Source organism: Hippopotamus amphibius, chromosome 3, assembly GCF_030028045.1.
Source record: "Hippopotamus amphibius kiboko isolate mHipAmp2 chromosome 3, mHipAmp2.hap2, whole genome shotgun sequence".
NCBI classification, from domain to species: Eukaryota; Metazoa; Chordata; class Mammalia; order Artiodactyla; family Hippopotamidae; genus Hippopotamus; species Hippopotamus amphibius.
The window spans coordinates 194,374,252-194,402,021 of NC_080188.1; the positions used below are offsets into that span (position 1 = coordinate 194,374,252).

At 39.2% G+C, this 27,770-nt stretch overlaps 1 protein-coding gene across 1 annotated transcript; it reads left to right on the forward strand.

Moving 5' to 3' along the window:
* Nucleotides 1-1,946: 1,946 nt before the first annotated feature.
* Nucleotides 1,947-27,599, forward strand: F13B (coagulation factor XIII B chain). Its single transcript, XM_057729788.1, has 12 exons — nt 1,947-2,160; nt 8,315-8,515; nt 10,028-10,213; nt 10,943-11,119; nt 11,484-11,660; nt 14,083-14,262; nt 14,355-14,540; nt 15,434-15,616; nt 18,822-19,022; nt 19,741-19,923; nt 25,425-25,638; nt 26,826-27,599. The coding sequence occupies exons 1-12, from the start codon at nt 2,097-2,099 to the stop codon at nt 26,848-26,850; spliced, it is 1,977 nt and encodes a 658-aa protein (XP_057585771.1). The 5' UTR covers nt 1,947-2,096; the 3' UTR covers nt 26,851-27,599.
* Nucleotides 27,600-27,770: the final 171 nt, after the last annotated feature.

Here is a 27,770-nt window from a genome sequence, read left to right on the forward strand (position 1 = left end):
TAAGAAAAACTACAAAGATCAAAAAAAGAGAAAAGGCATGACATCTTTAATAAATGACTGTCTACAGCTATTAGTCAACTGACAGCTCGAAGACTCAACCTGAAGTTGGGAGCCTTCATCGTGTGGCTAAACACACTCCAGGCCCAGGAGCTGGAAGTAATGAAGAGGGTCCTGGGAAAGATGGAGCAGCTGCTTTCCAGCCACGAGACCTGGGGATAGAGCTCACGTCTGCATCATGGAAGAACATGCCTGGAAGAGTCTGCTGGAAGGATGTAAGAGACATGGAGAATGAGACCTGGAAAGCTGTTACCCCAGTCAGATAAAGCCCAGAAAAATGAGACCCCAGCCAATAGCCAATCTACTCCCAGATACACAAGAGAGGCCAGTTGAGGCCAGCGGAATCACACAGGCTTGGTCTCTGAGCTGCACCTGATTCCAGTTGTATGAGCAATAAATGCTTATTATTTTCAAAAAAAAAAAAAATGAATGGTAGAATCCAGGGGGAGGTTATGTTTGAAAATTTTCAAAGTAAAAAATAATCTTTGAGAGCTTCCTAGGTGGTGCAGTGGTTAAGCATCCGCCTGCCAGTGCGGGGGACACAGTTTCCATCCCTGGTCCGGGAAGATCCCACATGCCGCAGAGTAACTAAGCCCGTGCACCACAGCTACTGAGCCTGCACTTTAGAGCCCATGAGCCACAGCTATTGAGCCCATGTGCTGCAACTACTGAAGCCCACGCACCTAGAGCCTGTAATCCACAACAAGAGAAGCCATGGCAATGAGGAGCCCGTGCACCACAACGAAGAGTAGCCCCCACTCACCGCAACTAAAGAAAGCCCGCACATGGCAAAAAAGACCCAACACAGCCAATAAAATAAATAAATAAATAAATAATTTATTAAAAAATAATAATAATCTTTGAAAAGAAGCAGGGGCCATCTTGTATTCCTTAACTGGAAGTCACCCAAATGTCCATGAAGAGTAGAATAGGAGGGTAATTTGTGCCATGTTAGCAGAGCGGAAAACTGTGTAGGGAAGGATTTATCTTCTACTGCCAAAGACCAGAACAAATCTCACAAGCAAAATGTTAAAAGGAGCCAGATGTTAATATATATATTACATATATACATATATTCTAGGATTTCATTTATGTAGAATAAAACCAGGCAAAACTGACCTATGATATTAGAAGCAAGATCACATTTATACTGGGAGTGGACCTGAGCAGTGTGGGCGAGAGATGGGGTGGACTCTGGGGCTGGATCACAGATGTGTTCAGTTAGTGAGACTCCACTGATCTGTGCACTAATGGTACATGCACTTTTCTCTTAATATGTTGTATTTTAATATAAAGTTCTAAAATTAAAATAATAATAGTTCCCACCTCACAGTATTATTTTGTATTTTAAACTAAAACCCATTAGAATGTAAACTCCATGTGGGAAGTCATTGGAATCTGTTTTTTCACTGCTATAAACCCAAGACTAGAGCATGTCCTGCTATAGACTGGACGCTCAAAGCGTTTTTCATAAATGATGTCAGCACAGTGCATATCTCATCACCTGCCACAGCATAAAAACTCTCTCAACGTGAGCCTTTACAATCAATAAAATCATTCTATCACTGCTCGAGATAATTAAGGCCACTTTTCCCTTTAGCAGTGCAGTCTAGGCAACACTATTTTCACATCAGGAATCCATTCACTCACCTACCTAAGTTCATCCCTTCACTTGATCAATGTTGGTAAAGAAATCAATGGCCACCAGTGAACTTTACTCCATGGACTTACAATGGGGAACTAAAGTTGAAAATTTACCCTGTGTTTTATGCAGCCTGAGTTACTTATTTTTCTGCTGTTACCATTGCCCTTGTTGGTGATCATGTTCTTATTGGACTGTGGTATGCAAAGACTGTCAGTGTAGTTGTGTATTTTTAGTATTATTCTAAACTGTTTTAAATCAAATAGTAAGGCTTGCTACAAAAGGACTTAGATGTTGTAAATAATTAACTTTCTTTTCATGAGACGTATTGTGTACTTAATGAGGAGTCCCTGGTACTTTAGAATGATTAAAACCTTTTTTAAGCTCACCACAGAAGATGAGGTCCAGAGGCTTGGCTTTGATTATCATGCTAATCATCTCAGGAGGACTCAGTGCAGAAGGTAAAGTTAACTTTTAATATTCTTCATTCTCTAAAAATTATAAAGGGAAATGCTAACATTATCTCTCTTGAACTTTCAGTATAGTTTTTCATTTTTAGGTACCAATTTTATAAATAGGATACTTATAAATATAATTTGTTATAATATTTAGACAGATTTTTCCGTTGAGGAAAACTACTAAACTATTCCTAGAGTAATATAGCTTAGAAAACCAAAACAAGACAAAAAAAAAAAAAAAGCCTTTTGCATCTTCAGTTTTGAGGGCATAGGAGATCAGGATCTGAATACTTCAAAGGGTGTTCAGGCTAACAGGCTAACAGTACCACCATTTGGAAGCCATAAGTTGACCGTAATTCTAATTTCAGACCAAAATCCATTCCTAACACTGCATAGCTTGTACAACTTTAATTATCTGCACTTAAAGAGAGAGATTGCATGTGGGAAATTTTGAAAAGAAATAACCATAAATCATCAACAAGATTGACTCGACACCTTGATTTTAATCCTGATTTATTCTTTGACTGAAGACAGTACCTAGCGATTAGCAGGAGGACCGTATGAATGATTATGCAAACGAGAACACTTCTGAGAGTGAAAGCAGGTTTTATTATTACTCACATGGGATGACAGGGGTAAATCAGGACTGTCCAGACAGGCAATACCTGTGGACGCCCTAACGGTTAGAAATCTTTCTACCCAGGCTGTCTAGTATGAGTGTGAGGGAGGTGGGCCATGTACAAGTGTGGGTTGTTTAGGAATAGTTAACGATGTTCTTGTGCTGTAGGGTCATTAAGTATCAGCAAGAGGAGTATACAAAGTAGGAAACCACAGCCCTAAGACTCTTTTAAAACACCTTAGGGAATTTGTTGAACTAAAATATCCTACAGGTCATATATAATTGCCTTTAGTTGAATAGTTTACTACAAATTTTCTGCCAGAAGAGGCTCTGCAATTAAAATTATGAAAGTGAAATAGAATTCATCTTACACATTTAATTCTACAAGATAATTTTTACGTGAATTGTTTCCTTTTATTTTCTTTTTCTCTCTAAATAGGGAAAAAACATCTGATATAATTGCTTATTATCTATACCATGCAAACACTGCAATATTCTAGCTTATTTTCTAATTATTATGTGGTTATAATCTTCTTTCACACAAACAAATGTCAGCTGCCTGAAGACAGAGACCATGACCTCATATTCCCATGCTTCCTCCACCCCCATCCAGAATCCTGGGGGCAAGATGGAGTTAATTATACTCTTCATTTCATATGACCATCACTTGCCTATCAAAGGTGTCATTTTTGTTTCTTTATACATTTTCCCTCTTCATTCCTAACCCTGAAATCCATTTCCCCTTGAACCAAACTGGGACCCACTATAATGTTTGATATATCCTTAAATATGCAAATATCTTTGTAAAGTATTGTGTGTTTTATATACATATAAATGAAAGCTTTGTCATAGATTTTAACTCCTTATTGTTTCATTTTACTTGCTACTGTTTAAACATATTTCCCTGTTGCTAAATCTAGTTTGTTGCTCTTAAGTGCTACGTAGTTTCATATATTTACTTATCCACTCTCCTAAGGATGGACAGGTAGTTTCCTCTAATTTCCTCCTAACCTCAAGTAACTCTGAAATGAGTGCTGTCATGTAATTACCTTATTTCTCTGTAACAATTTCTGTAGCCTGTATATATCCTCCATGTGGGACTATGGTCTAAATTCCTTTTTCTTGGTTTCCTGATTTATGTCAGATTATCATTTTCCTCTGCTTTCCGCCTCTTAAAGAGCTGGTTTGTGGGAGCTCTTTGCAGATAACACATTTTAATTCGTCAGTTTTAGACATCGTAAATTCCTTCTTCCAAAATGTGATATTTGTGTTTGTCAACACTACTTTTCGTGGAAAGACATGCTCAATTTTGATGTAACCAAATTCATCAACTTTTGCCTATAGTTTCTGCTCGCTCTGAAGAGTCTTCTTTGTAAACCCCTGGTGGTATGGGTATGGAAAATGGTGAAAATCCTCAAGGGGTGGGGCCTCCTCTGCACGTGTTTTTACCTGTTCCTCCCTTCCATCAGACTCTGGAAGGTTTCTGTTACGCATAATTCCTTGCTCAGTTCCCTCAGCCCTGGGAGGGCACTGCTATGATTCGATGTCTCAGGGCAACAAGAGAGTTGACTGTGGTCCCCAAGCCATTGAAGGCAGAATAATCCCATTAGCCCAGGTCTTCCACACACCTGCCACTTCCCCCCAACATAACCCCTACAGGCTGCTCAAGAACTGCTTTCAAGCGTATTTGTGATTTTAAGGTCTCCAACATAAGGATAGGTTTTTTTTTTAATAAATGGTTTCTTTGGAGTATAATGTATGCAGACTACATGATTGTATATGCAGAATACATATACAGAATACATAATATATGCAAAAATCATAGGATATCCCTCTGTAAATGTTTATGAAATTTTACTGCACCCAGATCAAAAATATAAAACACTAACTGGCACCCAGAAGCCTCTTAAATGTCCCTTTTTAAAGCACTAAACCCCAAATAACCATCCTGGCTTCTCTGACCACGGATTACCTGGCACCAGGGTGATGTGCCCAAGGTGGGTGGAAGAGGCTTCCAAAGAGATGCTCTCCAGGGTCATCCTGGAACAGAAGCCGGTGCTGCCAAGCCCCTGCCCCCCAGAAAGAGGGCAGGAGCCCTGGGAGAGCTGGCCTGGGCCACTGGCTTCCCCGTGGCAGCCTCCTCTCCATTCTCACCACAGGGGAAGCAGGAGAGGACCATCTACAGCAGATGAAGGCTCCAGAGGTCATGTGGCAACAGTACTGTGGAGGATGAGAGCCAGGGTCAGGGCCTTCCACCACCCATCTCCTGAAATGGTGACCCACCCCTGAAAGGACGGACATGATTCTAGACTGTACAGTTCTTTGGGTTTGGCCTCAATTCTGGTCCTTGCCTCAGGTCCGAGGAGGGCATGTGAAGCCTAGGCTGAGGCCAGCCCCGCCCTCCCCAGAAGCCATCCAAGGGCAAATAAAGTTAGTTATTTGGTGGGAGGCCTGGGGAAGGGGCATGGGAACTGCTGAAGCAGGGGATCAAGCAGAGGCCGGTGGGTGGGGGTGCAGCGCCCCTCCACCCAGCCATTGACCCTGGGAAAGAACCACGCATTAACGTGCCAGGCCCCCAAAAGAAGAGTCTGGGGGGACCCTCATATCCAGGGGGCCTCCTGCCTTCCCACCACAAAAAGGAAAAGCCCTCCAGACAGTAGACCTGCTCCTGCCGCTGGGGGTCATCATTTTTGGCTCTTTCCCCCTGACTCTGCCACCTGCTCCCAAGGCCTGACTCTCCCCTTGTGGGAGAGAGGACTGGAGAGGAAAGAACAGGGAGGTCCTGCGCTGTGGACCGTCCGTCACTCTGCGAGCACCCATCCTTCCCGGCGCTCCCGTCACGGCCCCTGGGCTGTCCAGACGGGAGGCTCTGGGATCACGAGTAAGGGACCCGCCCCAGAGGCTGCCTCCAGGCGCCCCTCTCCCTGTCTCACTGACAGGCGTGTGCACCTCATCTACCGGCTCCCGCGAGGCCAGCTCTGGGTGAAGCCCAGTCCGGGTGGGAGAGGTTCGTTTTCCTGCACGGATGCCCTTGGCTGCCGGGCTTGACCTCCTGCGCGATAAGTCAGGGACAGCCGCGCAGCACGGCCGCCTCGCCTCCCCTGCTGTGTCTTTGGAAGCTCCGGGCTGGCTCTTCCCCTCGCCGTCACACTGCTCTCTGGACCCCAAGACTGTCCTCTGGCCTTTCTCGGGTTGGCGGCTGGCCTGAAACACTGTTACCGGCCAAGCTCTGTAAACTGATGGAGACGGGGACTGGCTCCGCCTGTGGCCGCTGGCGGGGCCGAGGGAAGAGCCGTGCAGTCTGCCCGGCGCCGCAGGAGGACCCCCCCCCCCCCCCGCCTCGTACAAAGAGGGGATGCTCGGGGCACCCGGGCGCCCACCAAGCAGGACCGCAGCACGAGCGTCCAGGCTCTGGCTCTGCTGGAGGTCCCCGAGTCAGCCTTCGGCCCCCGCGCTCTGGCAGCGTCCCCGGAGGCCCGGGTCCCAGGTCCCCGGCGGCAGCTGCGTGGCGGAGCCCATCAGGAAACGCGAGCGCAGGTGGGAGGAGGTGGTGCGGGGGGCGATGGTGGCTCCGCCTCTGGGGAGGGGCCGCTGGCCTGCGTGTCCGAACTGGATGCCTCCGGGGTCTCTGAGCCCAGGGGCAGCGCCTGGGTCAGTTGCCACGGGCGCCAGGCTGCCATTGGCTACAACCACTGCTTTGGGTAAAGGTCTGTGTTTCCCCGGTTCCTGATGGGACTGAGGGCAGAACCGCCGGGGCCTGATTTTTCTCGGCCGTCTCTGCTGAGTTCCTGGTTGACCCTCGCCCCTCACCCTGATGGTCGGGGTCCGATGCGACAGGAGGAGGGGCCGCGCTCATCCTCCGAGCTGCCAGGGCACCGTACTCTTGAGAAGACAAAGCGCCAGCCACCCGCTGGACCTCGAGTCCGGGTCTGGATCTGTGGGCACCGCCCCCTCCGGCGGTGCAGTCTGAGAACATGAACGAGGGCCCATCCTTCACATTCTACCACCCGCGCCAGTCCCCGCCTTCACCCTGGTGTGGGGGAGGCTAGTTCTTCGCTTCCCGGGTTTACTACGTTTCTCTCTGGCTGTCTCTGTCTGACCGCCGAGGCAGCTTCCAGAGCCCACTGGTCCTCCTGAGGGGTAGGAACCCCGCTGGCACCTGCTGGAGGGGGTCCAGGCAAGTGGATCCACAGGCCGCCTGCACATCTGATGAGAGATGGGCATCCGGCCTGGAGCAGGTGCGTGACTGAGCTCTCCAGTGAGCTGACAAGGGCCCAGGGGAAGTGGCTGGGGGCTTGGTTGAATGAGTCAGAGGGCGGGGGATGAAGCCTGGGGTGGGGGCCTCCTTCTGCCAGGAGTGAGGCCTGTGGCGCAAGTGGGGAAGGTGGGAGGTGGCGAGGTTGGCAGAAGGAGAAAGGAGGGGACACAGTAGGAAGTTAGGTGGCACAGCGGAGACGACTGTGTGTCTGTGAGATCCACCATCAGCATCAACACCCGCGTTGCTGTAGCATAGCCCCTGTGTGCACAGACTGCTGCTTGTGTGTCTTCTCTGCCGTCAAGGGCATTTGGTTGCTTTCAGTTGGTACCACGTGCAGGGAGTTGCGAGGAACACTCTGTCACACTTGTGGGTGCACAGATGTGCTTTTAATGTGGTTTGTGCAGATTCTGCCACACTGTTTTCTCAGGAGAGCTTGTACCACTTTATGCTCTTACTTTCCGTGGTCTTGAGCTCCCTTTTCTCTATGTCCTCTAACCACTGGGGTAGTCTGTCTCTTCCAGGTCAGTCATTCCAGTGGATGTGTGGTTCTATCTTATGGTGATTTAAATTTGCATTTCCCTGATGACTGATAAAGCTGAGTCCTCTTTACTAGGTCTCTGACCATTTAATGTAAAGTTCTTGCTCAAGTCTTCTAATCATTTTTTCAGTTGGTTGTCTTTTTCTTAAGAGACAATACAAAACAAAACCCATTTATTTCAAAACTTGTAACTGCCCATCCTAAGGAGAACCTTATCTATTCTAGAACTCTCTTATCCAATAATATGGTGGCCACTAGTCTCACGTGGCTACTGGAATGTGGCTAGTCCAAACTGGGATGTGCCGTGGTGTAAACACACACTGGAGTTCAGACCTAGTAGGAAAAAAAGAATATAAAATACTTTTAATATACTGGGGCAAATAAAACCTATTACTAAAATTAATTTCAACTGTTCCTTTGGTTAATGTGGCTGCTAGAAATTTTGAAATTGCATATATGGCTTGTGTTCTATTTCTATTATAATGTGCTGTTTAGAGAGCACTTCTCGAGGAAGTGGCCAGCCCAGGTTTATTCCGACTGTTGGGTGCTGGGGTTGCCAGCAGATGAACTCTGATTGAAAAGGATTGTCACGAAAGTATCTTAAAATTTTAAGTCGTAAAAATAAGTACTAGTTAAACACTTTGCAAACACTTTGAATTTAAAAATGTATTATCACTCGATCACAAATTGTATGGTTTTAAATATGTTTTTCAGTGTTCAGCTTGATATTTACTCATTGCAGAGAAACCCTGTGGTTTTCCTCGTGTGGAAAATGGAAGGATTGCCCAATATTACTATACTTTTGAAAGTTATTACTTTCCAACGAGCATAAACCAACATCTGTTATTTTCCTGCTTGGCTGGTTATACAACTGAAAGTGGGAAACAAGAGGCCCGGACCACGTGTACGGCAGCAGGCTGGTCCCCAGAACCACGGTGCTTCAGTAAGTCGGTGTCGGGGTTGATGTCATGTGATAACACGGTAATAGATGAGCTTGTAAAACTAGCATTCCCTAAAATATGTCAGTGTCTAAACCCTTTGGTAGATAAGAACAAAATTACCGGCCCACTGCCTTTTTTTACAAACCGAAAGCATATTCTGAAATTCTATAAATCATGTTTTCTCATTAAAACATTATCTTCCTTATCTGTCTCTAATAATTCTGAAGAGCAAAAGGATGATTCACATTGCAAGGAACAGAGACACCATTGAGGTACTTTAAGGAAGGGACTTATACAGAGAATTGTTCAGGAGACAGAAAAGTGCTCAACATTGGCCTTAGGAAGTATATGTGAGGTTGTTACTCTAGCATTTTATCATTTGAAAGGCTCTCCTTTGTATGACAACTTCTTCTCACATAATGTCCATTGAAAAATGTGTTTTTCTGAAATTTGAGTTCAAATTTGTGGAAAGGAAATCTGACCGGCTCCTCTCAATATTTCATGTCAGGCTACACTAGAGTCAAACTGTCAGCTGGGTTCCATGGGGTCAGGTGACCTCTCTTGATTGATGCATTCCCCAAGCTCGGTTTTGCAGAGTAAGGGGCTTTGGTTGAGTCAGTTTCATTTAGAAGTGGGTATGGTGTTTATGGTGGTCCATATGTCCAGTAAACCCATCCATTTGGGATAATTATCCACTCCATGACTTGAGCACAGAGCATCAACGTACACGTTGCACTTTTAGTATCAACACGGACCATGGATTAACTCTAATAAATACATCTCATTCATAACTAGAGCATAAAAGTAAATTAAACATCTTTGGTGCGCTGATGTGAGAGCAGTGAAGTAGGACCCAGGAGAGGATGACACAGGGTTCCACTGCAGTGTCAGGGTTGAGACACACCCTCTGCAGCCAGACCGCTGCCTGAGAATCCCACTCCCCCACCGGGAAGTGGCTTGTACATTCTGAGCCGGACTCTCTCATCTATAAAATGGGAATCATGCTGCTTCGATGAGATAATCTTCATAAAGTGCTTGCCAACAGTTTTCACATGAAGTTGTCTGCAGGATTATTTATGGATCCATAGAGTAGGTATATGTGCTTTAGTTACATGAAGTTAAAAATTATCAAATGCAGTGGACTCAAAAATATTAGGAAGTAAACCCAAAAGAAATCCCTTCTATTTTCCATTAATGACAATGAGTTAGAGGAAGATCTCTAGATACATTTTCTAAAGCAGATGAGGTAGGGGTGAGGATGATTGTGAGAACCAAAGTTAGTACATATCAAGAACTTCAGGGTCAAATTGAACCAACTTTTAAAGAAATTTGATGCAGAACATGTGGAATATTTCCAAAATTAAATTAAATTAAGGAATTGTGGCATGAAAATTTTTTCTCTCTCCTTAAAATTCCAAGAATAATGCTAAACTTTTGCATTGTTAGTTTTACAACCTAGTAAAGAACAAGCTTAATTTCATCAGTTTAGAAAAGAAGTATGTTTTTCCCCACAGAAAAATGCCTTAAGCCTGACCTGAGGAACGGTTACATCTTTGATACAAAATTATCTTATAAAATTCAAGAAAACATGCGTTATCATTGTGCGTCTGGGTACAAAACCAGAGCCGGGCAGGATGAAGAAGTGGTTCAGTGCCTCGCAGGTGGATGGTCTTCTCAGCCAGCCTGTAGCAAGGAACACGGTACGTGTTTAAGACTCCTCTCCTAAATCTCAAGCTAAGAGCTGTGAGTTCAGTGCTTTCTTATATTGGTAGGCATTATTATTTAAATATAATTGATTTCTTATTGTATCTCCTGATGCAGGAAGTTATTACATTGTTTCCCTCAATGCTAGGTGTTTCCTTAAGGCAAGGGTTCCCAACTCCCAGCACCTACTCCAGCAGTTCCTACTTTCTATAGTAAAAAAAGAATTAGAGTGGGATAAAAGGAAAGAAACTTAATGAACCTTTTATTGCAATGTACATAAATTATTTCCTTCATTAGAGAAGAATTTGAAATAATGCACATTATATTGCAAACCAATATCAGATAAACTTAAAAATAACCCAATCATTTGAATATATGTATCTAGTTAGTGTGGTGTTAGCTATTTAAATTATACAAATACACAGATGGGACATTATCAAAAAATTGTTACTGCACAAGCCTTTTGTTGGATTGTAGTCTCTGGCCAAATACACTAGAGTAGACTTTTAAGGATGGAAGACAGGTAGAGTTAGGATGCAGGGTGCATGAAGAAAGGGAATCGAGAGACAAAGGCAAACTATGATTATTTTTCAATTTTGCCAAGAGTTGATTCTGTCATATTGTTAAGATTCAGTAAAAATACTTCTTGAGATTTCCTTTTAATATTCTAGGTTTAGGGAAGAAGTTTGTAAAACAAATAATTAATTTTTCTTTGTTTTTTTTAGAAACATGTTTGGCCCCTGAATTACATCATGGAAATTATTCCACAGCACAGAAGACATTCAAAGTGAAGGACAAAGTACAATATGAGTGTGCCTCTGGGTACTACACAGCTTCCGGGAAGAGGACGGAAGAGGTGGAGTGTCACCCGCATGGATGGACCCTCACCCCACAATGCACCAGTAGGTTCTCACTTTGAAGATAACTGCTTTCACATTGAAAACTCCCTCGCAGAAATGGGTACAAGGTGTTATGCTAATTGTGTTCTTTTTTTCATATTTTTTTGCTTCTGGTTTTAATGATGTTGACAAGTGGGCTTTCATCATTTCAAGCTCTCAAAGAGGGAAAATCCTTTTAGCTCAAATACTTAAAATAAGCTTAATGATATTTAATAAATATGTAAATTGACAAGCTTTGACTATGGATAACAAAATATGGCCAAGTTGCTGATTTCTAATTCAGATATGGCATGTAAGTGGTAAGTGAATTTTGTCCTAGCAGGAAAAATAACACTTCTTTGTTTTTTATTTGTTCTTTCATTTTTAGAATTAAAATGCTCTTCTTTAAGATTAATAGAAAATGGTTATTTTCATCCTGTAAAGCAAACCTATGAAGACGGAGATGTAGTTCAGTTTTTCTGTCATAAAAATTATTATCTAAGTGGATCTGATCTAATTCAGTGCTATAACTTTGGTTGGTATCCAGATTCTCCTGTCTGTGAAGGTAACTTTTAAAATTTCATACTCACACAAATAAAATATCATGTCTGAATCAGCTTTAATTTCTGTGAAAAAGACGTCTCTGATGGTATCTGTCTTCTCCCGCGTGCTATTTTTAAAAATAAATATTGTCTTCTAAATCAGTGCTACTTTCAGCAATCTTTAATACAGTTAATATGAAGAAATCTTAATTTTTGTTAGCTTGTGGAGTGGATATATCTTTTAAATATATTTTTAAAAATCTATTATAAATTTTAAATTCCTTATTGTAATGAATAATTTTTCTTGTTGGGAATTAACTAGATCCTATTGTGCCAAGGCGGCAGCTTTGTGAACGTACTTTCATATTACCTGGCCACATTTCCTAATGTGAAAATGCAGTCTTCAAAATAGTGGGGTAAAGAGCAGAAAAAGCAGCAGAATGTTACCCAGAGTGAAAATCAAAACTGAGGTCATCTAGTAAGAGCCCCAGTCAAATAGGATGTCTATGGTTACATGTGTATCCCTGGCTGTGTTCAAGCAGGTGGTGTGATTACCCATCAGGAGACATCAATTCGATAGTTATGTAATCACACCTGCAATGTTACATGAAGGAGGTCCTGGTCTAACAGAGGAAACAGATATAGAAGAGTCATTGATACAGTGTGACAAATGGTATAACAAAGTCAGGGTATAAGGTGTTCGAACAAACATTAAAGGTTCTGACTGATATGGTGTGGGACAGCGTTTACAGAGGTGATGGCTAATTTCTGAACTGGGCCTTAAAAGATAAGTAGGAGTTTGAGGCTTGGGAGGGGTGGGGAGAGGTAAAGGGCTTGATAGCCTCTATTTTCTCTGTAAGGTAGAAAACAGTGACATTATTAACAGGCAGGAGAAAGACAGAAAAGTAAAACTTGGAGGAGAGTAGTGAAGATTTGAAACAGTTGCTGGGAGGAGTGAAAGACGGGTCATCAGAGTTATGCAATGGGATTTCCTGGAACTGTCATCTTTCTCTAAATGCACTCAACAGTGACTTTAATATTGTTATTACAAATATTTTTTTAAAATTATCCAGTGGTACCCAACAGCCCTGGTCTAACAGCAGAGAGGAAGATTTTTAGCAAATTACCCGTAGCATATTATTTCAAAACGAAATGGCAGACCTACCTACGTATCACCTATTCCACACTCCCCCCTGCCTCAAATTAGTCAGATGCTGGTGGCCCATTTGGGGCCATGTGGGCCCCAAATGTAAACACCAACATCATAAGAGAGAGGAAAGAGGAAGAGGGAGATTGACCACAGAAGATCAAGTATGAGATGTGACATCGGAAGCAAAGGTTGGCGTAAAAAAGGGAGAGGTCATAAGCCGGAGTGCAGGCAGCCCCCGGAAGCTTGCAGAGGCGAAGAAGCTGCTTCTCTCCCAAAGCCTCCAGAAGGCATGCAGCTCCTCACACCTTGATTTCAGCCCAGTGAAACCGACTCTGGACTTTGGCTTCCGGAAATGTAAGGAATAAAGGTGTGCTATTTTAAGCCACTCCATTGTCGCAATTTGTCATGGCAGAAATTAAAATAGTATTTTAGAATAGTTAAGAGCAGGAGATTTTAATTCAGATAGACACGATGCAGGAACAGATCCACCTCTTACTAATAATTTACTTACTTCGTAAGTTTCAGTTTCTTTGTCTATAATATGGGAGGTGTAATAGTCCCCACTTAACCAAGTTAAGATTAAAGGAGATGATGCATGTAAAGTGCTGGCTCTTTTAGTTTTCTATTGGCACGAACTCAGCAGCTTGAAACCGCACACCTGTGCTCTTTCACGGTCTCTGTGGGTCAGAGTTCCGGGGGTAGCTGACCTGGTTCTGTGTCCAACAAAGCTGCAGTCAGGGTGCCAGGTGGGACTGCAGTGTCACCTGGGGCTGCACTGGGGAAGAGCCTGCTTTCAAGTTCACTGGTTTCTGGCAGCATTCGGAGCCTGGCGGCCGCTGAGCAGAAGGCTTCTGTCTCCTCCTGGCTGCGCCCTGGAGGCAGCCCCGTGCCCCCTTCCCTGTGGCCCGTTTGGAAGCTCACGATGAAGCAGCTTGCGTCTCCTCCAGATGAGCAGGGAAAGAGAGTCACTCGGCACGAGTGGCCTTACAATAGTGTGTTGCATCAGTATGTGTGCGTGTGATCACACACATCTGTCCCGTGGCTGTGTTTAAACACAGTCACATACATCCCATCCCCTTGGCTGTGCTCGTTGCTTAGAAGCAAGCCCCAGTTCCTGCTCTTGGCAAGGGGCGTGACTCAAGGAAGTGAGCATCAGGATGTTGGGGATCCAGGGGATGACCCCAGTCTGTCTGCCAGACTTCTTGGGGTCCTTAGCACAATGAAAGTGCTTATGAAATCCTAGCTATTATTTTTTGGTAATTGTATGACTAAACATACTGATGTTTTTCCATAAGGAAGAAGAAATCGATGTCCTCCTCCCCCTCTGCCTCTGAACTCCAAAATTCAGACGTACTCAACCACTTACCGTCATGGAGAAACAGTTCGTATAGAATGTGAACTTAACTTTGAGATACAGGGATCAGAAGAGATACGCTGTGAAAATGGAAAGTGGACAGAACCTCCCAAATGCGTTGGTTAGGAGCATCTCAAATAAGCTTTCCCTAAAACCAAACCTGCATGCGTGTGGAGCTAAATGGTCTCTTCTCTTTAACTTGTCCCTTTTCAGAAGAAAAGCAGAGGATGACCTGTGAGGACCCACCCTTGGTTGAGAATGGTGGAGCAAACCCATCTTCCAAGGTCTATTACAATGGGGATAAAGTGACATACACGTGTGAAAAAGGGTATCACCTCCGCGGACCAGAAGAAATAACTTGTAAACGTGGAAACTGGACCCTTCCCCCTGAGTGTGTCGGTATGTGTGCACATTTCACAACCAGAGCTAAGCCTAGTGTATAAAATATTCCGTTCTCTTTAATCCACGCATATAGCGACAGTCCATTACCTAGAGGAGTTTGAAACACACAGATACAGCGCTTGCTCTATTTTTCCTGAACATACGGAGCTCTGTAGAATTTAATATAATATAAAGAACTGGGAAACAAACGAGTTTTTCATATCCTGATAATAGCACTTTTGCATCTGGTCATTCTGAGCCCTCCACTCTCTGACCATGTATACTGACCGGGTCTTTCATTTTACTGAAGGACACAACCAGGGTACCACTCCTGGCTGCTACCCATCCTGTCATCCTCCTCACTTCTTGATCAGGTCCTGGAGAGACCTCCACAGACATGTTTACCCAGGATATCTATTGTGTTAAGAGAAAAACTATCAAAGTTGCTAGAGAAATTAGCAGAGTAGGAGAAAGACTCTAAAGACAGAGAGAAAAATGGAAATTTTCATCCATGGGTTGATTGAGATCTGAGATGAAGAGGGATGAGAAAGAAAAGATAAAAATGGATAATGATGGAAGGCAGTTTTAGAATGGACCAAATTCATTAGGTTAAAGAACACTGTTGACCTTTCTATACATTTTGAGAATACCTATAGCATGATTCCTTCATGAGCAAGAAAAGTGAAAAATACACATACCTGTTCTTCAGTAAAACATTTGCTGTTTAGTTTTGCTTAGTAAATGTTAACAATACTTAGCTGAATAATGTTTCTCTCACTTCTGGTGCATTTAGCAATCAATTGTCCTAAATTACAGAGTACAAATATTGAAGTTCTATTGTCTGGGCAACTGTATTACATCCTTATGTTGTTATAAGTTCATATTAATTTTAAAGTAACCTCTTTTCTTAGAAAATACTGAGAACTGTAACCCTCCACCTGCTGTAATAAACGGGGCTGTTGTTGGTGGGGTACTGGCAAGCTACCCAACAGGCTCCTCGGTGGAATATAGATGCAGTGAATACTACTTACTGAGAGGAGCAAAAACGGCTCACTGTGCACAAGGAAGATGGTCATCCCCACCTGTTTGCTTAGGTAAGACAGAGGACACGTTGAATTAAAAAGACCTTTTTCCCACCTTATTGGGATACACTTGACAGGTAACAGTGTGTAAGTTTAAGGTGTACAGTGTGATGATTTGATACACAAATACACTGTGAAGTTAGGACCACAGTAAGGTTAGTTTACACATCCTTCACCTCACGTAATTTGGGGGGTTGTTCTGATCAGAGCATTTAAGACCCACTCTTTTAGCAATTTTTAAGGGTACAATGTTGTTTTTTACCTTACGTCCCTGGAAGTTACTGGCTTATAGCAGGGCACAGAGAATTTGTTTTATCCTTATGTTCATCTTCTTACGTGATTTTCATATAATGTTTTATAGCATGGAAAAGAGAGCTTTGTATAAATCTTTTATTCTTCAGGTGTTTTTACCTTATCATTTCTGTCAGCAGAAAAAAATCCCTAGTATCTTAGGGTTTAGGGCTATACTAATTCTTACTCCACTGCATTTTTTTAAATGCGGTAGCATAATAACAACAAAACTTTACCATTTTAACCATGTTTAAGTGTCCATTTCAGTGGCATCAAGCATAATCATGCTTTTCTGTCTGGTTACGTTTGTGTTGTCCTTCTCCTAACTGGAATCTCCCCTTGTTGCTCATAGTCTTCAGTGTCTCCCCTATTGTCCTCAGAATGTCATTTGGACAGAAGAATAGCCAATCTGGTTCTTTCCTTGGTAGAGCATGTTGTTAACAGCTTTCTTTGCCATCATTTCTTCACCTTTGTTTCATCTTGTTGAGCAGATAAAAACGTGTTCGTAGTTACTCTAAATATATTTTGGATTAAGGCATGGATCAATTAACATTAATGTTTTCAAGTAGAAAACTGAGGCAGCTATCTAAATAATTACCTAAATTGAAATTACCTTGGGAAACATTATTCACCTCTCATTTCAAGCCTATAGATTTGCCTCATTTTTTAACTTTACGAGTCAGAGTTATATTTAAAAGTAATGTACCTGGTCACTAGAGTTGCAAAGAACTTCTTACACTGTGACTTTTACAAATAGATAATTGCATGACTCCCTATGTTAAAAAAGACATTGAGTTAAAAATATTAGCCCTTTAATCTACAAAAGCAAATCATTGTTATCTACAAAAAAGTTAATAAACGTATAGAAGAAAACAGAAAGTATTGGTAACCTTGCTGGAAACAAATGCTGTCAGTGACTTAGAGAATGGTCTTCCACACCTTTTTCTACACCCACTTCCAACATACAGTTTCATAAAAAATGTACGCTATCACGAAGAGGCTCTGAATCTTGTTTCTTTCACTTAAACTGTATTGTGAGCATGGTGTGCACAACACAATGCAGATATGGCAAAATGTAACTAATTACTTTTTGAGGGCTATTTAGTGTGCTTTCAACATTGTTATATTTCACACAGTATATTTTGTACTAAATATTTCCACATGTAAATAATCTTTATTTTTTAATATAATAAAAGGAATTCTATTTACTTCACATGTTTTGTTTTTGTTTTCAGATTATCCAAAGAGGAGTTTCTGGATCAAAGAGATCTGGAATTTTAATTAAATTTCTGTTAATTCTGTTAATTGCCAAGTTGTTCTTCATAAAGTTTATTCTGATTTATGACCCTAGCATCAGTGAATTAATGAAGTTTCTTAATCTTTATGAACTTGAATATTTTAATCTTTACATTTTGTTAATTAAGCAATTAAAGTTACTTTTAATTGGATTTATTTGGATATTAAACAATTGGCATTTTTCAAATTTCTAGTGGCCACAGGTGTTTTTTCAATGAACTGATTGTTCACAGTTTAGCAATTTTTCCATGCTCATAACAGTTTCATCTATGTAAATTATATTATCCATTTGACGGTCATGTACATTGCAACTGTTTTTTGTTTTCCTTTTCCTTTTATTTATAGTGTTTTCAATATACATAAATTTAAGTTTTAAGGCTCTTTCAACACCTGCTTTGCGGTTTCTCTCCTTCAAGTCATTCTTAGTTTGCTGTTCACATTCACATTCAGATACATCTTCACCTGTGGTTTTTCTATTGCTCTCATATTTTCATAAATGATTTTGATATTAAGTTTTTGATGATGTGATTGCTATCACGTTGAACGGAAGTACAGTCATCTCTGAGGACAGAGACTGGACTGAAATTGTAAAGGAAAGCTAGTAATGAAACAGCCCTACAGAGAACAGCAAGGTTTAAAGAAACCTATTACTGTCTACCTGGAACAGTTGCCTGACGACCTTTAGGCTTGGTGCTGACGGCCTAAAGCAAATACTGAGTGAAGGTCACTTATCAGGGCAAGAGGCGAGAGCTTTGTCCATCTCACTTACCCCGAGGAACTGAATGTACTCTGGCTACAAATGGGAAAGACGGCGTGGTAAGGAGCAGAATTTCCCATCTGCGAATTATTCCAGATATCATGACCCTCTCAACCTCCCCCTGCTGGCCTTGCCTGCCCTCATCCTACTTCAGCCAGCCTGGTCTCCTTACTCCTCCCCAGACAAGCCAGGTGTGCTTTCACCTCAAGGTGGTTCCCTCTGCCTGGAACGCCCCTCCCTCGGAAAATTCACTCCTTAACCTTCTTCAAGTCTGTGCACGGATTACTTCTCACTTAAGCCTGTCCCAGCCACCTTACCTAGAAGCACAACCCCCTTCCCCCACCCCTCCACTAGTCGTTTTCCTACCTCACGTATTATGTGTAGTTTAAAGATGGCCACAAATTATAAAATCCACGTGTTTATAACATTTATTGTTTATTGTGTGTGCATTTCTCCCAGTTAGAAGGTCATCTCCATGAGGGCAGGGATCTTTGTTTTATTCACCAACAATATCAAGTGGTAAGTGTCCCATAAATATTGCACAATACATACATTTTCTATTTGAAGGTTTTTATTTTATAGGAAGGAAATTATGATGAATCTAAGTGGTTGGTGGCCCTAAACAATATTTTTAATGTTTCAAATTAAGTGGTTTACATTTATGATATAACAAAGATAATACAAAATGTATAAATTCATTTGATAGCAATAAAGTGTGTTCGTTATTATGTATGTATGTGAAGAGCTTCAATAATGATAAATGGTAAATATAAAATATTGCTTTTGATGCCTGTCATAATTTTTATTGTAAAAATGTATCACTTTCCTACCTTTGGGATGAGTGAAAAATTAAAAAGAGCCTTTGTTTTACAGAGCCATGTAGTGTTAACGTGGATGCCATGAGCAGAAATAACCTAGAGATGAAGTGGAATTATGAAGGAAAGATCTTACACGGAGATTTAATAGATTTTGTATGTAAACAAGGATATGACCTCTCTCCGTCATCCACACTCTCTGAGTTATCGGTGCAGTGCAACAGGGGAGAAGTGCAATATCCTTCATGTATTAGAAAAGGTAAAACAGTAGTGCTTCCTGACAATTTCTCAGGTGACCAATGTCACAGGAGATCAATATGGTTGCAAAGGATAAGACCCTAAACAATCCACCACCCTCGTCGTCTAACCTATAAAACTGGGACTGAGCTGATCCATTTCCAATCAGCACATACCCTTAAATAGGATGACTATGCTGACATCTTTTAATTCCGTAAGTCAATTTTATAAAGGGAGAAATCATGAGATTTTGTACGTATCACCAGACTTTCAGAGGATGGGTCACCCTCCTGTGAGCAATCAGCAACCCTGTAAAACATCGCTCCCCTCAGGGAGTGCAGGGGAGCGTGGTCTCAGAAGAGGGCTTGGGGTGAAGTGAGAGATCTTGTGTACTCCTAGGGCATGCAACTGCTGCTTTTTATAAGGAAAAAGGAAGAGAACGCATACAGAAAGCATGGCTTCAAGACGGATCTTTTGGCAGACAGAAAGGGGAAAAGGAAAACCACAATTGTTAATAGGTTGCTAGTTTTAAATGTGTATTTAATATTATGAGATTCTAATTGCAGCCATACATTTTATGTTGAAGTTATTGCAGAAATGCTTTCAACATTTAAAAGATACTTAAGAATTGTCTTAAAAATGCTTTTACATGAAATATCTTGCTTTATTTCTGTAACAATTATCAAAGCACTTGGCTGCCTTATCATAGCAATTCATTGTAGACTTTATTATTTTTTCAGAATCTAAAAGAACGTGCGCATCTCCACCACTTATTAAAAATGGAGTTATTAAGAGTTCAACCCTAGGCACCTATGAAAACGGTTCCTCAGTGGAATACAGATGTTTTGAGCACCATTTCCTACAAGGGTCTAGGGAGTCCTATTGTTTAGAGGGAGTGTGGACTACACCACCATTGTGTTTGGGTATGTACTGCCACATATGTCTCTATTTATTGAATATTTTTCACTTTCTCTTCTCTTTGAGTTGATGTATTAATATAAAACAATTTTTGCACTTGTGTTGTTATTAGTGTGCCTATTTAATTACTGGTTTCTACTCTTTGCTCTAGATCATAAATACCTAGATTCCAGCTCGTTCTAACAAGTACTTTTTAAGTACAAACCATACATGAGGTACCGAGTTGGTAGGACCTATAGGATGGATAAGCCGTGCGGTGTGGGTAGCAAGGCTAACGGTGGTCCTTCAGTGTTATTGGTGCTGCTAGAAAACATGAGGACAGAGGGAAACAGATATAGGAAAGGCCCCTCAATGTAGAAGATGAAGCAAGTTAATGCCTTGTTGACGAGGCAACCTAATAGAAGTAACAATATCTCCCAAGATTCTCAGGAGTCACAAAAGAGCATATTTTTAAATAAAAAGAAAATAGTTCTTTGTGTTTATATCTGACGTTATCTTCTTATTTTACTGTCTCGGACTTCAGTACAATGCTGAGTAGAAGAAGTGGTGTGTAACTTTGTGTTCCAATCTCATAACTAAATCTTTCAGTAATTCATGCTTAAATATGGCATTACAAATACTTTAAAAAATCAAATTAAAGATATAGAAACCACCTATTTCTATTTTGCTAAGAGTTTAAAAAACCTTCAGTGAGTTTAATTTTGGCAATATCTGTTGAAACAATCATATGTTTATTACCTTTGTTTTTTTTTCCCTTAGAATTACATTGCTTCTTTTTCAATGTTAAAGCGTGATCGTATTTCTGTAAAGAAACCCACATGGTTGTGATGAATTATGCTTTTCATACACTGTTGAATTAGGATTTTTGCATCTATTTTCATGAGAGAGATTAGTTTGTTATTTTCCTTTTGGGTTTTGTGTCAGTTGTCTGCTAACCTCATACAAATGAGTTGGAAAGTGTTCCCTCTTTATCAGTTCTCTGGATTTCGTCTAAGACTGGTACTATTTCTTCCTTAATAATTGTAAGAATTCATCAGAAATGCCATATGGGCCTTGAGTTTTCTTTGAGGAAAGATTTTAATGACAGCCTCAATTTGTTTAATAGATATTAGGTTCTTATTTCTTCTCTCAGTTTCAGTAGGAAGTGGTTTGTAAGAATTTGTCCACTGTATCTAAATTGTCAAATTTGTTAACGTAGCATTCAGGACATCCTTTTATGCTCTTTTTAATGCCTTTAGTGATCATCCTTTGTTATTACTGCTATGAAGATGTATCTCTTTCTCGACATATCTTGCTATGGTCTATAAATTTTACTAGTCCTTTCAAACAACCAATATCTGCATTTTTTGATCCTTTCATCAAATGTTGCTTACTATTGCATTAATTTATATTCTTGCCTTTATTATTTCCTTTCTACTTTCTTGGATTCTTTTTATTATTCTTTTCCTAGCTTGTTTAGATGTATAATTAGAGTAATACTTTTCAGCCTTTATGTTTTTCCTTATAAATGAATTTAAGGATCTACAGTTTCCATTGAACACAACTTCAACTTCATCCCACACATTTTTATATTTTTGATTTTTACCATCATTTAGTTAACAATTTATAATATCCATTTTGATATCTTCTATGCACTCTGAGTTATTTAGAAGTTTAGTTTTTAAGTTCTAAACATTGGAGGATTTTCTAGTTTTCTTTTGGTTGTTGATTTCTAATTTAAATCCATTGAGATATATTTTGAGTTATATCTGTTCTTTAAAATTCACTGATATTTGGTCTATTACCAGCATATATTTGTTTTAGGTAAACATTCTTTGTACTTAAAATAAATTAACTTTGTCTTTGTTGAGTTCACTTTGTTGCATACATGTCTATAGAATTGAATTTTGTTTTTCATGTTAAGTTCATTCATATATATGTCCTGATTTGTGTTTGTTTACTACTACTTACCAAAAGAAGTGTGTTAAATTCTCTCACTTGGTACATTTAAAAATACTTCTCATTTTAGTTCTGTCAATTTTTGCTTATGTATTTTGATGCTGTTTTATTACGTGCACACAGATTGAAGCACATTGAATCTGTATAATTTGAGTCCTCCTTTTCCTACAATAATGCTTCGTTTTTGTTTGGTTTTGCCTTAAAATCCACTTTTGCTGTATTGGCTGGCATTTGCCAAGTATTTATAAGGTGTACATTTTTTCTTCCTTTAACTTTCAACTTTCTGGGTTCTTACTTTTAGTGTGTGTCTACAAGCAATATATAGTTGTTAAGTATATGTTGAAATATACTTATTCAGTCTGATAATCGTCTCCTTTATAATGGATTATTTAGTCCATTTACATATTAATGCGATTACTGATATTTTTGGGTTTATAGCTACCATCTTACTATACTCGATATATATCCCAACTATTCTGTATTCTGCTTTCTCTCTCTCTTTTGTTTTTTTTGTTTTTTTTTGCCTTCTCATGACAAATCAATTTTTTTGTTATATACCACTTTACTCTCTCATAACTTATTGGTTATACATTCCTCTAGGCTCCCTTTAGCTGTTATCATAGAGACTTTATAATGCAAAGTTGCCTTATTACAACTGAATATAAGTTCATACTCTTACCATTTCTCTAGGACCCAGAACACTTTAACTCTATTTACTCTTCCCACTTTTTGTATTACTGTGTCTTGCATTTTCATTGTACATATAATTTAAGTCTCAAAGATATATTAAGATTATGTTGTCCAACAATATTCTTGTAGATTTACCCACATATTTATCAATAATTTGTTCCTTATCTTTTCCTGTTTTTTCCTCTCTTTCTGATTGGGATAGTTTTCTGTATGCCTGAAAACAATTATTTCTTTATTATTTTCTCAGTTTGTGTTTGTCTGCAAATCTCTTTATTTTTTCACCTTTGAAGAATATTTTGCCTGATATAGAATTCTAGTCTGTCCCTTATTTTCTTTTGGTACTTTAAGGTTGTCATTTCATCATTTTCTGGTTTTTGCAATTTTTGTTAAGTAATCAAAAGCCATTTTAAAGGTACTTCTTTGAAAGCAAGTATCTTTTACTCTGCTGTTTTTGAGATTCTCTTTGCCTTCTCAATGGGTTATTTATTTTGGACCTAGATATTGGTTTCTTTGTGCATTTTATTCTCCTAGTTGGTAGAACTTCTTGAATCTGTGGCTTGATATCTTTCATAGGTTTTGGAAATGTTTGGCTAATGTCTTTTCAAATATTTTTAACATTTTCTCTTCTCACTATTTCTATGATTCCATATAACACATATTACATCTTTTCCTGTGACCCCTGTCTCTTAAAATCAATATTTTCTCTGCTTTTATCTTCTCTTTGTTTCGGTTTGGTAATTTTCTGCTGATATATTTTCCAGTTCATGAATCCTCTCTTTAGATGTTTATAATCTGCTTTAAATTCATATGCTGAGTTCTCAATTTCAGCTATTATCTTTTCTATTTCTAGAATATCCACTTTGTGTATGTGTGTATATATATACATATATACATTTGCAGATTTGAATTGTCTGATGAAAGACTCCATCTTAACTTCTATTTCTTGACTGTGTTAGTCACAATTATTTATCTTTAAGTCCTTATCTGCAAACTCCAATATCTGGATCACCTGTAAGCCTATAATTATTTTCTAGCTCTATTTCTTGCCATTTCTGTTAACAATTGATTGAATATTATATATTATGTGTGGATAATTTTAGGAGCTTGAGACAGTGATGCCATCTTATTCTAGACAATACTCATCCCATCTTCTGGCTGATGGTGTAGGGGAATTTGTTCTCCATTCAGTTAGAGACAAAGCCTTCTCTAAGCTTATTTTCAGAACTTTGTTTGGCCCTGCTCACAGAATGTACCCTGCAGGATTCTTCACTAGAGTTTGGTGTGTATACCAAGGTTCCCCTTCCTGCCTGGCTCTGATATTCCTGGGAGATGGCCACGTGCTCACTGTGGCTCTTCATGCACTTCATGCTGAGCTCCTCATCCTCTCTCTGCACAATCAAGAACAGGCAGATGCCCCCTGGAAAAGCCAGGACAGAGCATCAAGGTCATTTCCTCTGACCTCCCATCTCCCTGGGCTCTGACCCCTCAAGTCCTGGCTGTCTTGGCTGACCCAAACCCTGTGGGATTTCCAGCAGCTCTTCCAGCTCTGTGTTTGTTGCTGGCCTGTCTCTATCTAATCTCTCAGTCCTGCTGAGAATCAACAAAACCCCAAGGGAAGAATGGGACAGAATGTAAAACTCCTCTGAATGGGCTTTTACCAGGACCTTACCTCTCAAGTACTGCCTGCCTTGGAAATTCTCTGATTCCTTAAAACACTTGCTTTGTATCTGTTTTCAGGTTTTCTAGTTCTTAGTGGAAGTGCTGATGTGATATAGGCTACTCTGTCGTGGCTGAGAGCAGAAGATCCGTGAATCCATTTTGAACTTGTTTTAATATGAATTGCAGGTTTTGTAGAACATTCTAAACAATATTACCATTTGACCTCATTTTCAAAACTATTTTGCAGTGACTATAAAGATCCTATTAAACTCTTTCTAATAATTCCTGTCATTTTTTCTATCTATAGCATTTCTAGGATGACGTCTGATACATAGGCCTTCACTTGTTGAGAATGACTGAATAAAGAAGTATTTTGGTGTGTCAGTTATATAATTCATATGCTCTGTGAGCTACTCTGGACATTTTTATTTATCTCAGAAGCAACTGCTTAGTGCTAAGTCATCCAGGGGACAAATAAGAACACAAGCAGCCCCATTTTCTGACATGATTTGATATTTGATATTTTAAGAATACCAATGTTTTTAATCATGAAAAAGAAACCAGAGACATTTGTTGGGTATCTTAGTACTTCTCTTAAGTTTCTACTTTGTTTTGTTTTAATGCAGAAGGAGAAGTACACAATAACGCTGTCAATGCTTAAAATTTAAAGCATCTCAATCCAATCTTGATAATCCTTAATAACTGAAATTTGAAAGAGAAGAAACTGTCTATTACTTTGGATAGACTGTATGCATCAGGTCATAAAATATGAATCAGTGTCAAAAATCTAGGTTGTTTCTACATTTCCATAAAATATTATCTATCTAACAAGCAATGGTTTATCTCATGGGTGTTTTATTTGTATTTTCTGAACAAGGAAAAGGAAAAAGAACACTACTTCAATGTCTATTATTAACTATCAATATTTTTTAAAAAACATCTTTTTTTTTTTTTTGCTTTCTATCTTTGAAAATCTTAATGGCTTAAAGCTCAGCAACTGGCAGGACATATCCTTTTCCTAAATTCAGGGCAACAGAGATTAATGGCAGACTGTTTTCTGTGAGCTTTGAACATATTTTCTGACTTGAATATTAATTCTAACTAACTTATTTACTGTTCTAATGCCTGGAAACTTTAAGGTCATTATGAGGAAGCGATACAGTGGCTCCTATTAATACAGAGAGATACTAAGAAAGTTTTCTTTTTTAAATTTTTTCAGAGCCTTGCACATTATCTTTTGATACAATGCAAGATAATAATTTACTCCTGAAATGGACTTTTGACAATAGGCCATATATTTTCCACGGCGAGTATATTGAGTTTCTTTGTAAGAGAGATACTTACACAACTGAGTTTTCTGTGATTGGAGCTGAACTCAGAGTGCTATGTGACAGAGGGCAATTAAATTACCCAAGATGTATTCAAAGAGAAAGGTAAGAAGAGGCTTGTGCCTGAAACTATTTTTTTCTGTTCAGATTGTTATTCTGTTCCGATTGAGATTCACTATGTTATAAATTTCAGAAATATTAGGTTCTACAACACTCCTACTTCATGGTCATTATAAAGGGAAAGAATCACATTTTCTTTATTTTTTTTAACCAAGCCAACTCCTAGAAGTACTAATTCAACAAGATTTTCTGAGTGGTCTAAAGTCAGAGCACTGTTTGCTATTTGTGACTCTTTGGCAATCGGGTAAATAAATCAATTTGTATGAGTGATATCTAAATGTGCAAAAACTAACTTATATGTTCTGAGATAAAAGAAAATCACTTTTTCTCCCATTTCCCAGTAGAGGTTCGTGTGTAAGTAATAACGATGGGAAACCCAGTTGTACAAACTTTCTGCCAAGGGAGGAGCATGTTAATAGCAGTGATTAAATTATGGTATCATTTTCAGGAACTTATTTCTATATAAGAATTTGGAAGTTTTTTCTGAAGTGTTTTCTCATATAGCAATTTTAGAAATACATTCTCTACTACCTGATCAATGGAAAAACAATCCCGTTCTTTTTTTAGAAAAATATTAAAAGAATGCAATAACGGAATTCATTTTATTGGGTCAGAATTTTCCCCCCTTTGAAGATACATTATAAAATGGGAATTATACTCTATGTTCACCTAAGAATATTTTGAAGTGACTTATGGCAAAGTGCGTGTGATACTCTTCTAGTGATTATAAAGAATGAGCTATATGAGATACATAAGGACATTTTTTTAGATACTTGAAAACATTCTAGGAAAAAAACATGCATAAGACACAGAAAGACGGAAAACTTTTTTATTTTTTATTTTTTTGTTGTGGTGAAAATTAGAGTGGAAAAATGTATATGCTATTTAAATTTTTACTGTATCTTGCATTTCCCATTTCTAAGAGAAAAAGGAATAGGTAACTTAGGAAAAAAAAATGTAAAACATGGTGCTAGTGTAGTTAATGACATTGAACTTTAAAAAAGAATAAATTGGTGGTATAATTTACCAAGGATGGTTACTTGCTTTTATCAGTACCTCATTAAAACAAAGACAAATTACATGAAATATTGACGGGCTAAGATTATAATAAATACTTGACCCAAAATTAGTCTTATTTCAACCCCCCTTCTCTCTCTTTTTTTCTTATCAAGGATGTTGCCTTATCAAGAACCCTAAGGACATAAAAATGAATGGCAGAAAGAAGAATAGCATTTTGACACATCATAAAATCCTTTATATGAATATACATTCAGATTCGAAAATACATCCATCCTCAATTTCTATATCTGATATGGAGCATGTTTATAAAATAGAAAAAGAACAGCGAAAATATAAGCATTTGCTAAATAATCACTTTATAGGAGGGAAAAAGCCAAAATATATGACAATATGATGAAATAATAGGGTATTTGTTAATAAAACGACACCAAACCTGGAAGTTTCCAAGCCAACCAAGTTCTATGGCTGTGAAAATCAGTGATCTTGAGTTTCCAAAGAAAATACTCTAAACATATTGAAAAGGACAAGATAAAAGGAAAGAAGAAACTCTGCTAGCTCTGGCATGCCTTGGGGCATTCAGATACAGTAAGCATTCAGATTCCTAATAATTTTTGGAAGGGATTCCAGTTACCTTGCTATAACCTGAAACCTTTTGGAGCTATTAGGGACCCCAGAACCCATTTAATCAATTGCCATACCTCAAGTAAAGATTTTGAACACACTGCTATCATGTGTATGGAAAGTCTTTGGCTCTCAGAATTTGGAACAGTTATCACCTAAAATGATGCTTAAAATCAATGTGGATTATGGTGTTTGTAGAGGTTAGAGGAATGTAAGTAGAGAAAATAAATAAAAGATAGTAAAATAAATCATATACCTTACTATTGTAATAAAAATAAATATAAATGGACCAACTTTGCTAATGAGAGGTATAGCATATGATCTGTAATAATGATGATTATGATAATAAATATAATAATTTATGATAATATGATCTATATCAATATAATATATAATTATAATAAAAGTATAAATAATTTATAATTATTCATAATAATAAATACTTGCTGTTTATAGCAGATGCTCCTAGAACATAG